The sequence below is a fragment of the Lagopus leucura genome, unplaced genomic scaffold (genome assembly GCF_019238085.1).
Source record: "Lagopus leucura isolate 7727_CA_CO unplaced genomic scaffold, USGS_WTPT01 Super-Scaffold_100001, whole genome shotgun sequence".
NCBI classification, from domain to species: domain Eukaryota; kingdom Metazoa; phylum Chordata; class Aves; order Galliformes; family Phasianidae; genus Lagopus; species Lagopus leucura.
The window spans coordinates 26,687,913-26,700,526 of record NW_024962262.1 but is presented as its reverse complement, the minus strand read 5'-3'; the positions used below and the strand labels follow the sequence as shown (position 1 = coordinate 26,700,526).

The 12,614-nt window shown below is 36.4% G+C and overlaps 1 protein-coding gene across 1 annotated transcript in view; it reads right to left on the bottom strand.

Moving 5' to 3' along the window:
• SCEL (sciellin) overlaps nucleotides 1-8,933 on the bottom strand; it is a 52,306-nt gene extending 43,373 nt beyond the window's left edge. The window contains exons 1-2 of the mRNA XM_042868494.1: nucleotides 8,826-8,933; nucleotides 1,655-1,728 (exon numbers count right to left, since the gene is read on the bottom strand). Coding sequence (XP_042724428.1) covers nucleotides 1,655-1,697 — 43 coding nt within the window. The 5' untranslated portion in view covers nucleotides 1,698-1,728; nucleotides 8,826-8,933. The remainder of the gene's footprint in view (nucleotides 1-1,654; nucleotides 1,729-8,825) is intronic.
• Nucleotides 8,934-12,614: the final 3,681 nt, after the last annotated feature.

Below are 12,614 nucleotides of genomic sequence, written 5' to 3'. Positions count from 1 at the left end.
CAACCTCCTCTAAATCTTGAACTGAAGACAGGAACATAATATGTTCAAGAAGTACTCAATATGAATCCGGTTATTAACTTGTTATATGGAACCTTTTTTCTATTCTAATGACATTTTATGAAAACTCTTATCATCTAACCCAAAATCATTTGGATTTCAGAGAAAACATGGCTTTTTAAAATTGTTCAGTGCACATAAGGCTTCAGGAGATCTCCTATAAAAGCAGCAGCCAAAGGATATACACTGTGTTTATTTTTCAAGAAATATTACGAGTTATTTGCTAGTGCATGAGGCCTACACTTTGCTGAACAGCATTCATTTCTAATCTAATCAGCTACCTCCTAAGTTTCAATTAAAAATTGAATACATATCTGATGCAACCATGTAGATCACATGAGCACAGGTAGACAGAGCATACTCTCTTCTTATTTTGGCAATAGTTTATGTCATTATCACTGTACAGATTTGAATACAGATGCCTCTAGTCACTTATTCATACTGTTTCTTCACTATTTCAGCCTTAATCTTTTCAGCAGGGCTTGAACATGGGAGCAGAGGAATTACCTCCCAAACCCAAGTGAATTCAGCCAGAGTTGATGAACATTCAGAATAAAGCAAAATACTGATTTTCAGTATGCTCAAGGGCATGGGTGATACAGCCTGTTTCAGAGTGCATGCCTCCAGCATTTCCAGAGGACATTTCCAGTTTTGCTGCTCCTGGGAAGCCCTCCTCAGAGGGCAGAATGCTTGCTCCCTTTCTGTCTTCTGCCTCTATACAGCAGGGCTGCCTTACACTGAGTACTGTCTACAGAAAATGGCAACATCAGCACAAGTTCTTGAAAGTTGTAAAAAGGAAAATACACAAATAATAAAGATTTTTGCAGTCAATCCACTGGGTAGGCTGCACAATAGTAATACTTGTGGTTAAGCTGCCTTCCAGCCCTGGTCAGCCCTAGAAGCATGGCCGTGGCCATCTTGATGCTCTGAGACCTTTAGTGTCTCACCAAAGGCAGGCCCTCAGGCACCTCAAAACAGTAAATCTTTAGAAATATTATGTCCCATCTGACAATGATTAAACAACTTTTCTCCCTTCTCCCTTCCATTCTAATTTTCCACAGTTTCTTTTTTCTCCATTGAAGTCAATGGGCAATGGATGGCCCAGCTGCCATGTTCCCATGGGATTTCCACAGCAACCAGGATACCATGGGGAACTGCCATCTTGTACCACATTGCCTGGATATGCTACCCAGCACAGTATTTCGGCCTAAACCTCTGCCAGAAAAAGCATGACATGACACAGAATCATAGAATAACAGAATCATTGAGGTTGGAAAGACCACCAAGATAATTTAGTCCAACCATCAACCCATCACCACAGTACCACTACTGTCACTCAGCATGACACCTAGCCTTTTCTTGAAAACCTCCCAGGATAGTGACTCCACCACCACCCTGGGAACTCTGTCTTAATAAACTACTCTTTGCAGCTGTAGTGAGTCCAACTGCATATGACTGTCAAAGGGTGGTCAATGCCAGTGCTGCTACCAAAGAGTGTTGGCGTGCCTTGGAAGGGAGCTGTTCAATGGGCACAGCAGTGCTTGCAAACAGTAAGTGGGAGAGGCCCCAGGAGAAACTGAAGGATATTTAGCATTACCACTTTGATTAGGAGACTGCTTTCGTATGCTGAAGGCTGACATTTTCTTCAATAGGGTGTCCTTCTGTGGGAATCTAAAATAAAACACGAAGAAGAAAAGATGGCAGTAAGATTAGGAATCAGCCTCGAAGTCAGAGTAAATACATACGCCACTTTGATCAGCTCCTTGGACAAGTTTAGTAAGATAGAATGGCTTAGAGATAGCTGCAGCCTTCTTTGAACTGAAGTTCAGACATGGTATTCACTTTTCCATCCCTCATTAAGACAATATATAATCCTGCCCTGCATCTGTGCTCATCTTTCTCTTCTTGTCTGGACTTCTTCCCTGAGAGCATACGTGGTGATGAGAGCCTTCAGAGGAGAAGACTCAGGTGGGAAGATGATATCAGCCTGTGGCTCAGAGAGCTGCCTGGAGCACACGTGGGCTCACCCAGCCCTGATGACAGGTCTCACAGCTTCAGTGGCCTGCAGCTAACAGCAGGGCTCTGAGGACAGAGCAGGAGAAGGAGGAAGAGGTGGTTCTTCTGCCCTGCAGCAGTTCACAAGTCACTGACTTCTTTCCCTGTCTGGAACGAGGTTAAAAACAAGCCTGCAAATATGCTGATTTAAAAATATATATGGGAGTTGAGTCATGCAAAAATTTCATTATGTGATTTGAAACTTTGATTATCAGTCTTATATTGAAAATATCAAGTGGAACATAATGATATTTTAATAACCAAAAAAATTCCCTTAAGGAAAAAAAAAATAGTAACAAGAACATAAGTTCATGATACAACAAGTACATGATACTCTTTAGCAAACAGTTTTCTGTTTGAAAAGCAGGATTTTCCAAGAAAACAATGTTAAGCTGGGATTTTCTCAACGCACTCCACTGGTCAGGTTGCTAAGATTTAGAGCAGGACAAGAAAACAGTTTTTGTGACAGAGACATTCATTGACAAGTCACAAACTTTCTCTGAGTGACACTGTTGTATCTTACAGATGTAAACAGGAGATTGACAGACTAGAGCGTGTGGCTGTTTCTTTACTGATGGAAGGCAGTGGTGTCAAATTTTGGCAGAAGCTTAGCAAAGGTATTAGAAATAACGATGAAATGAAGGTATGGAAACAAAATCAACCAGTGGATGCCACAATGAATTGCACTTAGAGCATATAATTCCTTTGTATGTTTCTGCTGCCAAATAATTATTAAAAGAGCTTATGATGATCAAAAAAGGAAAGCATTGACAAATCTTACTATAAAGTAAATGTATATAAATTTAAAAATAGTATTGAAGAACAAAAGTCCTCATCTGTCTTACTGAGCTGTGAAATTCCAGGTGTTTATAAGAGTTTAAAATTCTGAAAGCAGACTGGAAGACTCTGAGCCACACTCCTTTCTTTTAGTTGTTAGTACCAAGCACGTATTGACAAAATTCATGTAGAAAACACGTCACTGCTGGATCTGATTTTCACCCAATAAAAATATGTTCAGGTCTATAGTGAGCCTTATTTGTTTTGCAGCAGGTTACAAAATACCTTTCAAAATTACTGATACAAGGTTTTAAGTAGATATGTACTGAATTTCCTGGGAACTGTTCAGGCAATCTATTTTAAATAATGAATATTCTTGCTATACATTTTCCTGAACTGTCACAGTCATATGAGAAAAAAAAAAAAAGAAGATGATAGTTCTGATTTATTTATATTTTCAGCTATATTTTCAACTTAGCAACCACTGGACATCTGATACTGCTCTTTATTTCAGTCAGTTCCTGGATAATAAGAAGCTTGACATTTCAGTATGTCAGTGAGTGCTGGCACTTTTTCATCTGGAGAAATAAAAGTAGTTTCTATAGAAGGAACTTCCATTTATTTTCCATTAATGATTTTAAAAGATATTATCTAAGGGAAGAGTATCATAAAACATCGAAGAGCCTTCTTTTGTTAAGATCAGATCAAATGTCGATATTCTAAGGATTAAAATTTCTAGTTAAAAATTTGTACTTTGCATTTGAAATATTTCTCATTAAAACAGCAGGAAATTGCTATGTAGACTTCACAGCATACTGCTGCCTTTTTTTTTTTTCCATAGATTCATGATGGAAACTGAATTTTTTCACAGAACTAACAAGGAAGTATCCTTCCTACGCCTTTGTTAAAAATAAAAAAGAAAGCCACAGATATTAGTTCCGAAAAATAAATTATCCCCAACGCAAACAGAAATCACATGCTTTCAGACTTGACTTTAAAATCTACAGAACAACTAAAAATGCATTGAGAATACTGACTTTGAAAACAACTGCAAAACAGTCTTGCTATTCCCTCTTACATCCATGCATGACAAAACAAAGTCCAGCAGAGAACTGAGAGCACTCCACAGTGAGACTGCTTCTTTCATTCTTCATCTTTTAATTGAAGCTGTGTGTCATCTCATCCTATATTCAGTTTGCATTGTTGTCAGGGTAAAAAAAATATTTCTGTTGCACATGCGTACAGCATCCAAAATAAATTACTACCTAGTCTTCAAGCCCCAAAGTAGAGTGCATCAATGAGTGTTAGAAACAGCTCAATACCTTTTACAGACAGCACTGAAAAAGCGTCAGGCATTCAGAAGTTCCAAACCCAGGCAATTTAGCCTTACAGCGCGATGTCATGTTGTCCTCAAGGTTTATGTCTTGCTTTGGTACTTTCAAGTTGTATATCTAAGATTAATCCATTACAATTTTGAAATGCAAATTAAAAACCCTTCTAATTTGGTCTCTGCACAGATGATGAAGAGTCATCAGAGGAAGAATTAGATTTCAAGATCTTAAAAATGGAAAGAATCTTGCATAAAGAGGCAGGATAAAATTCAAAGCATTTTTTTCTTGGTCTTCACTATTACATAAAAGTGTGTGCATCTGCATATGTGAAAAGAGGAATGGACAGAAAGCTATGAGAATCACATTAGTTTGAAAACTTAGACTTATAAAAATCTAAAACCAACACACTATTCACACAGGTCAGTGAACAGTTTATCATCATCCCATAACTATGAAGACCTTAAAAAAAAAAAAGTTTTTAACTTCTAAAATCAAATTGTGAGAAAGAGAAGCTCTAGTCTTCTGTAGTATAGTAGTAAATTACGTTCAGGTTTTCTTAATAAGAGCTCAGCCACTGAAGCCAAACAACTCTGTTGGAATGCAAAATAAAAACAAACAGGAATGCTGCTTCAGTGCAAATTTGAATTTAGAAACAGCGTCAGTAAACTTTAAAAGAAAATGAAAACTGCCCAAGCCAGTCCAATGAGCTACTCCCAAAAGGTTTTAGGGCATAGCAGTTCTTTATTCAGAATTCCCCACATTTTTTGAGAAATTTAAACACAGTTTAATCCAGAAAAATATCTTCAAACATGACTTTAGAGGTAATCAAATGCCTCTTCAAGCTGGTGGTAGAACCACCATAGAATAATAGAATCCTTAGAGTTGAAAGATGACCTTTAAAGGCCATCTAGTCCAACTCCCCTGCAATGAAGGGCTACATCAGATTCTCCAGTCTGACCCTGAATGTCTCCAGGGACAGGGCATTCACCACCTCTCTCAGCAACCTCTTCCAGTACCTCACCACTCTCACTGTAAAAGATTTTTTCCTTATATCTAACCTATGTCTTTAAGCTTGAAATCATTTCCCCTTGTTCTGTCACCACAGACCCTGCTAAAGAGTCTGTCCTCTACTTTGCCGTAGCTTCTGTAATAAGTTATTTGGAAAGCAGCAGAAGTCGACATATAACCGTGTTCACAATTCTACATCTCATTTCCATATCTTGATCAGCAGAAGACCTCAGGCTGCCATAAATGTTTGAAGTTAGACCTTCTAGTTTTCAGCTATTCCGAATACTCCCATACTTCAGAATCCTCTTGCCTTCCTTGATTTGGTCTGGGCTGTAGCTTTCTATATAATTAGGTTTCACATTTACACATTTAAAAAAAAATAAACAAACAGGAATAATACAAGCATTTTGCATAAGAATCATTTTTTCCACATTAGACTGAATTAGTTACAGCCAAACAGTGTTTCTGTTCTATAGCTTCTAGCTATGTGAGTGATTAAGATCTTATTTATAAATATTTATATTACAGAGAAACATTACATTGTTTCTTTCCCCATCTGAAATATACTGCATATTATCACAGTGCATAAGTTGTTCATTGAAGTAAATCTAAAAATGTAGTGGCAGGTACATCCTCTTTTCTGAAAAGTCAGAAAATTGATTCTGTTTTCAAGCATGTGTGTACTGTATCCTTGTAGTTTCAACTTTTCAAAAACACCAGATCCCTGCCATATGAAAGTAAACAGGCACTTCTTTCTTTATCCCAAATACAACATTTTCCACTAAAATCTCATCTTGAAGCACTATGCTGCTCTAAAGTAAGGTGGAAATTTGGTATTTTTTAAGTATTTATAGCTCAAAATTTTAGAGTCATTCAAGTAGAAATTTAACAGAAAGGTTAGAAAACTAATATTCCACATCCTTAGTGTTTTAAACTATTTACTTCCCTTCACTTAAACCAATGAGAAATTCTGAACAAAATAACTACACTGGTGATTGAATAAAATGAAGGTTTACTTTGGTTTAATCTTTTTTATATTTTTTCTCCATAGGCACTGTTGAAGTTAATGCTCTAACTCATAACTTATCCTTCATTTATATAAAAGGAGTGTCAAAGATATGATATATTAAAGAAAATCTCATCTGATCATATTTAATCACAGTACCACGTTAGTAAACATTGTTATTTCATCTTGAATATAGTAAAACATTTATTTCTCTTGAGTATAGTAAGACCCAGATGTGTGAGCAGCAGCTGATTGAAGTCACTTCATCTTGATGAAGGATAAAGATCACAAAACTTTGAAATAAGGTACTGGGATACACATCATTACAATTCTAGATAGATAACCATACATATGAGATGCAATCTGGATGGTCTGGAAGTCAGCTGTTTCTACATCCATCATTTCTCCTCAAGTGAATGTTTATCATGATCCTATCAAAGGTTGTGATTGTTTGTCAGACTTGACTAACTATACATAAATAAGAATTTGTATTTCTAAACATGGGTTCACTTCCTGGTCATGGACGAAAGCTGTTTTTCAAGTCCCCATCACAGCAAGAGATAGCCAAAGTTGTATCACGCTTCATACGGCCAACCTTGCCTTATTAAGCATATGACTTAAAGGTCCAGTCTGGCAGGTGCAGATCTGTATGTATAATGGATGCTGTGCTCTTCTCTCTCCAAAATTACCACCAGCACCTGTTACCACAGTTCAAGACTGTAGTTCAGGACACGAAATAGAAAGAATAATGCTGTTCCTCAGTGTTAATCCTACAGGCATCTTAGCAGCACACATTAACTTACTGCTCCCCCCCCCCCCCCCCCCCGCCCCGGGATGAGGGAGAGAATCAAAGAAAACAAAGTAAAACTTGTGCGTTGAGATAAAAAATATTTACAAAGATAATAGGAAATAGTTGTAATTATTACATATATATATAATTGTATATGACAAATGATGCACAAGCAACTGCTCTCCATCCATCAGCTAGTTCGCTGAGCAGCAAAAGAGAGCCTGATGAACTCACACCCCCTTCAAAACTCCTTCCACTTGATGTCATGTGGTTTAGAATATCCCTTCAGCCAGTTTAAGTCAGCTGTCCTAATTCTGTTCCCTCCCAGCTTCTTGGACGTTTTGCTGAGAGCAGTGTTGGCTCTGTGAAACACCGCTTAGCTGCGACTATAAACATCAGTGTGTTAACATTGTTTTTCTCTTAGAATCAAAACAGAGCACTATGCCAGACACTCTAAAGAAAACAATTCCACTCCAGCTGAACCTAAGGCACTCAGTGCAGTACCAAGTGAGTAGTCAAAGCTTAACACTGAACATGTGAATATCAAAACTGTAACTGAAATGTTTATCTGGCAATTTATTAACTTTTCTCAACTTTTGCTGAAAACCACAATAAAAGACAACTACATTTATTTTGTAGACCACAATTTTATTATTTTGTAGACTACATTTTATTTTGTAGAATGTTTTGTATTGAAGAACAATAAAAACACATTCCTAGAATATTTTTCTTCTTGAGATTCATATCAGATAAAAAGCAATATAACACATTTTTAAACTTCTGGAAAGAATACAGTGTGTATAAATGAATATTTTACTACATAGTTTGGGCCAGAGTATTCATAATAGCCTTTGTAAAGAATAGGAATAACATGCACATACATAAAGTTACACTAGACAAGGTTAGAACAAGCAAGGTTGGACCAGCGAACACACAAATGTAAGACAGAAGTCATTCATCTATTTGTAGCAGAAAGAGCTCTCAAAACTGGTTTTTCAGGATGTGGGTGGAGAAGATTCTGTTTTGAAAGAAATTATGCCTTGGAACTGTCCCTAATGTATGCCAAAAATCAACTGCTAAGACAGAACCCAAATTTGTATGTGCTTTGTAACTAGAAATATTGATCCATTTTAAATGTGTGTTGTTGTTTTAATGGGGTACAGAAGGTATTTATTTTAGATTTTTTTATTAATCTATTTCCTTTCATTTTGCAACATTTCTAATAAAGAACTTTTCCTGTTTATACCTGAGTTCACATCATGCTGTGGCTAAATCACTGTATCACAGAAGAACAAGCTATACCTTATGCAAAGGTAGAAATTAATTCTTAATATTTCATGAGTGGTTTGTTCTTTAGAAAAATCTATTGCTATTTTCTTTTGAAAAATCTTATAACTAAAGCAAATTCGAGTAAATTATATTTTAATAGACTTTACTTCATTTTAGATAAAAATTCCAAAGAAACAGTAAAGAAACAGTAAGTCAAGCCATAGAGTAAAAGTGACAAAATGACATTAAAACAACCATTTGTGAAAAGGGGTCTGAACTGTGAGTTCATCATCAAAGAACTACAATTAGTAATAAAAAGTAATTAATCATGTAACTAAGACAGTATGGGCAAGAGAAGATTTCAGAAAGGTGGAGGGAATTTTGAAGACTTAAACTGAGACACACGAATTTTCATAGCACATTCACTTGTTGAAAAGATTCCTTAAAGCTGGACACTGCAAAATCACACAGCATTTGAAAATGGAGGACTTTAAATACTTGGTATATATAAGCATAAAACAAATGCTCTTACCTAGATATGGTAGAAGTCAATGTCCTAGCGTGGTTCAGTATGGTAAGTCAACCTGGAGATACCTGGAAGTGAAGTACAATCAAAGCAGATAGAGAGCTGAACTGTTGTTCTCCATCCAGCTGCCTGAAAAGTCAAGAGACTTCTACTTCAGAGGCTGAGTCACTTAAGGAGGAGGCAGGAGGTGTGGAAAAGGGTGGCACCTTGTAGAAATACCAGATCAATTAAAAGTACTGGGAAGTTGTTATACTTCTATGCTTGCTGTACTTTTCAAGTTCAGTAGGGCTGGGCTTCGCAAAATAAAATGCTTCCACATGCCTTGAAACTGAAATCCAAGCAAAGCTTGAAGCAGTATACCAGTCTCATTAGGATTTTCCACAGACACATATATTGCAGAGCTTTAGCACTGTCTCCCAGATAGAGGGTTTCAGGTATTTACACAGGCACACAAAAAGAAATGGTGCATTTCATCACAGGCAAACTCTACAGAAGTGGATAAGGCACTGTATACTGATAAACATTAGGTATTTGCTCTGTCAGAATATGTGGGCAGAGGCAAAACATCTGTGGGGAAAACCCTCCCACATGAGACCTTGTTGCAAGTCTCTCTTATCTCTGCACGTTTGCATTCTCCTTCAGTGCAGCCAACAATAAACAGAAGGAAGAAAAGAGACCACCTCTGCTATTATTTTATTTTTATTTACAGTGACTACAGTTTGTTTCTCTGAAGGCTAAAACTGTCTCATCATTACTAAATACAGTGTTAGGGAACAATCACTTTGTTATGTGAATGCTTTGTAAGATGATATAGTTCAATTTGGGGCACAAAGTCTGTTACAGATACATTTATATGCGTATATATATAAAGAGAGAGAGAGTCTATGCTTTTTTTATATTTGGGGAATTTTTGCAACAAAATGTGTGAGAAATGGTTATACAAGATGTTCCTTTAGTCCTATTGTCTTTCATTAAACTTAAGACTGTACTTTAATACTAAAAAAAGCAAACACTGACACAAACCAACTTAATAAATGTCTGTTAAGCCATGTTTCAAATCCTTCTTTTTGCTGATGATTATCTCTTCACAGGCTAGGTAGTTAGTAACATGAAGTTACTATCCAAACACTGGTTATATCTGATGAAACACAGCTGATGAAGCAAAGCAGCAGACCAGAAAACACCAAGTATGAATACTAATAACCACAAGTTTCAGAGTTAATGAATGCAAGTATACCTTCCCGAACTTTGTACATCTCAGCATCCGGGTTTCTGAAAGTGAAAAATATTTACAGCAGTCATGGCATGTTGAAGTATATTGTACTGTATCTTCAAGTTTTTACAATCAAGGAGAACATTTTGCAAATGCATCTTTTTATATACATGTTGCAATTTTACAATTTTAACATGCATGTCTTCCAAATGAAGTAGAAGTTCAACTTCATTAGCAATACATAATGGTAATTAGGCTAAAACAAAATTCTACATATATTTTGAGTTGAAATGGAATTATAACTTTGACTTATAATAACAACACCCGAGACTTAGAATATCATTTTAATTTGAAGGGCCCTTTTTCACCAGGTGTTGGATGGCATTGCTTTGCCAGCATTTTACATTCAACCAAAACAATTTTGCCTATAAATCCAAAATAGACTTAACCTATCTTACAGCACTGACTTGTTTAGCCTATATGTTTGAGAAATGCCAAAAGGGGTGAAGCCAACAGAGTATGTCAGAATTCAAGTGATGCTTTCCTATATTTATAACCTTTCAACACAGAAAATAAACTATGAGATATAGCAAGCCAGTTCTGAAGCCAAAGTCTTCCTTTAAGACAGTCTTGGTTGGCATGACAGCTTAGAACCTCCACAGGAAAATGCATAACTCCAAGAAATTCCAACAGTGGTACTGAGCTCAGCTTAAGAATAAAGGCCAGCTATATTATAGACTGATCTGCGACAATCAATAGATTCAATGGATGGTGATTTTTTAACTTTAGCTATGCTAATTACTTACTGTTCAGAGCTGGAAAAAGATAGAAAACATTATATTCTCCAAATTTAAGTAAATATGACTCACTGCTATTCATTCTGTCTGATATTCTCTATAGCAATTTTGCAAGTACTGTATCTGGTGAATAAGGACTATATTGCGCAGTAACGCGTATCAGGAATTGAACATTTCCTGCATAAGCATACAGTGGAAGTGACTTACAAGTATTTCCCATGAACCACCTCTTCATTTTTCTGAAGAAATTTAGGTTTTAGAACTTCAGAGGAACTCAAATTTTGCCTCTCAGTCTTAAGTGTATTCCACAGATTGCGTGAACTGTTCTACAGTCAGTATGAGAGAACATTTCTGTTTTCAGACCGTAGTTTAAAGCCCATATTTATGTGAAGAAGGGATGTAAAAACAGAGTGAAACAATTGCAGACTTTGTTAAAATTTGAAACGTCTTCCTCATTCCCTTCTTTCCCTGCAGTAAAATTCCCCAGTTATAGCACAGACATCCATTCTGGAATCAGATTTTTCAGTGGTGTCAGAAAATGGGAATGCAAAAAGAAGATGCAAGTATGTGATTCACCACCAATGTCTTTCAAAGGATGCAATTTACTTGATCCACCAGCTAACAGCATGGGGCCACACTGTTCCTTTAATTTACCAGAGGTGAAGGAATTCTTGATGAGTTTAAATTAATATAGATTTGGTGATTACAGTAATTAATTTCATAACTACCTATTTGACGTAACTTCTATACTTCTATATGTTCTGCTTTTTCTTGCAATTCTCTCTCTCACAAAAAAAAAGGTAAAAAAAAAAAAAAATAGAAAATACACAAATAGCCACATCTTCAACTGATACAGAGGAATGCAACTCCACCAAAATCATTCTGATGATTCCCATTAGCAGGCTATCTGATCTGACATGGTTTATGAAGGAAAGCAAGAAATGACTTAGAACTCCTCCTTACATTAAGTCATCTCTTTAATTTACTAATAAAAAAAATAGAGACACATTAGTGATTAGTAATCAGAGTTCATTGTCTCTTGCTGATCAGGCTGATAGCACATTTTGGAGGCCATTTCCAACAAGCTCATTGGGATTAGGTTTATTACTCATCCAGAGAATTTTTCTTCTCCCGGTAAACTGCCAGTTTCCAGTAGAGGATGTTGACTTTTAAAATTCTGTAGCACTGGTAGAAAACTGTCCATAAGTAGTTCAGAAAGACCATCATTTAGATCTGAATGGCTGATTCTGTGTTACTGAAGTCAAATGCGTGTAGTATCCAGTAGTAATGACACACTATTTTACTTCCTGATTCCCACCTCTTTCTGAACATGATAGTTGTTCTATATATTTAACTTTAGTTTGTACTTTCCTAGAGTCCATCCTTGACTGCTACTAAAATGCATTTTCTTGCAGATTTTTATTGAATTTCCATTTTACAAGTGCAAAATGTACTGCTAAGAATTGTTCTCCTTCCACATTCTTATTAAGGTTTGTAAGATGTCTGTCATGTGAAAATAATGTACTTCAGCCTAGCCCTGTTAAGGTATTACATAGACACAAAACGGAGAGAGGAATGAGCGATGAGTCAGCAGACAACTTCTTGGGCAAATACCATTCTGTGACTCCTCCCAGAAAGAGAGGAATACCTTACTGAATACCTTTTTTTCATAGACTGTATTCCAAAATAGAAATCCTTTAATACTGTAAACCTTGCAGTTAGGACTGGTAAAGTAATGTCTTTCAGAATATCAGATGCGTCTGTTGTTACTGTTGTGTCTGTAAG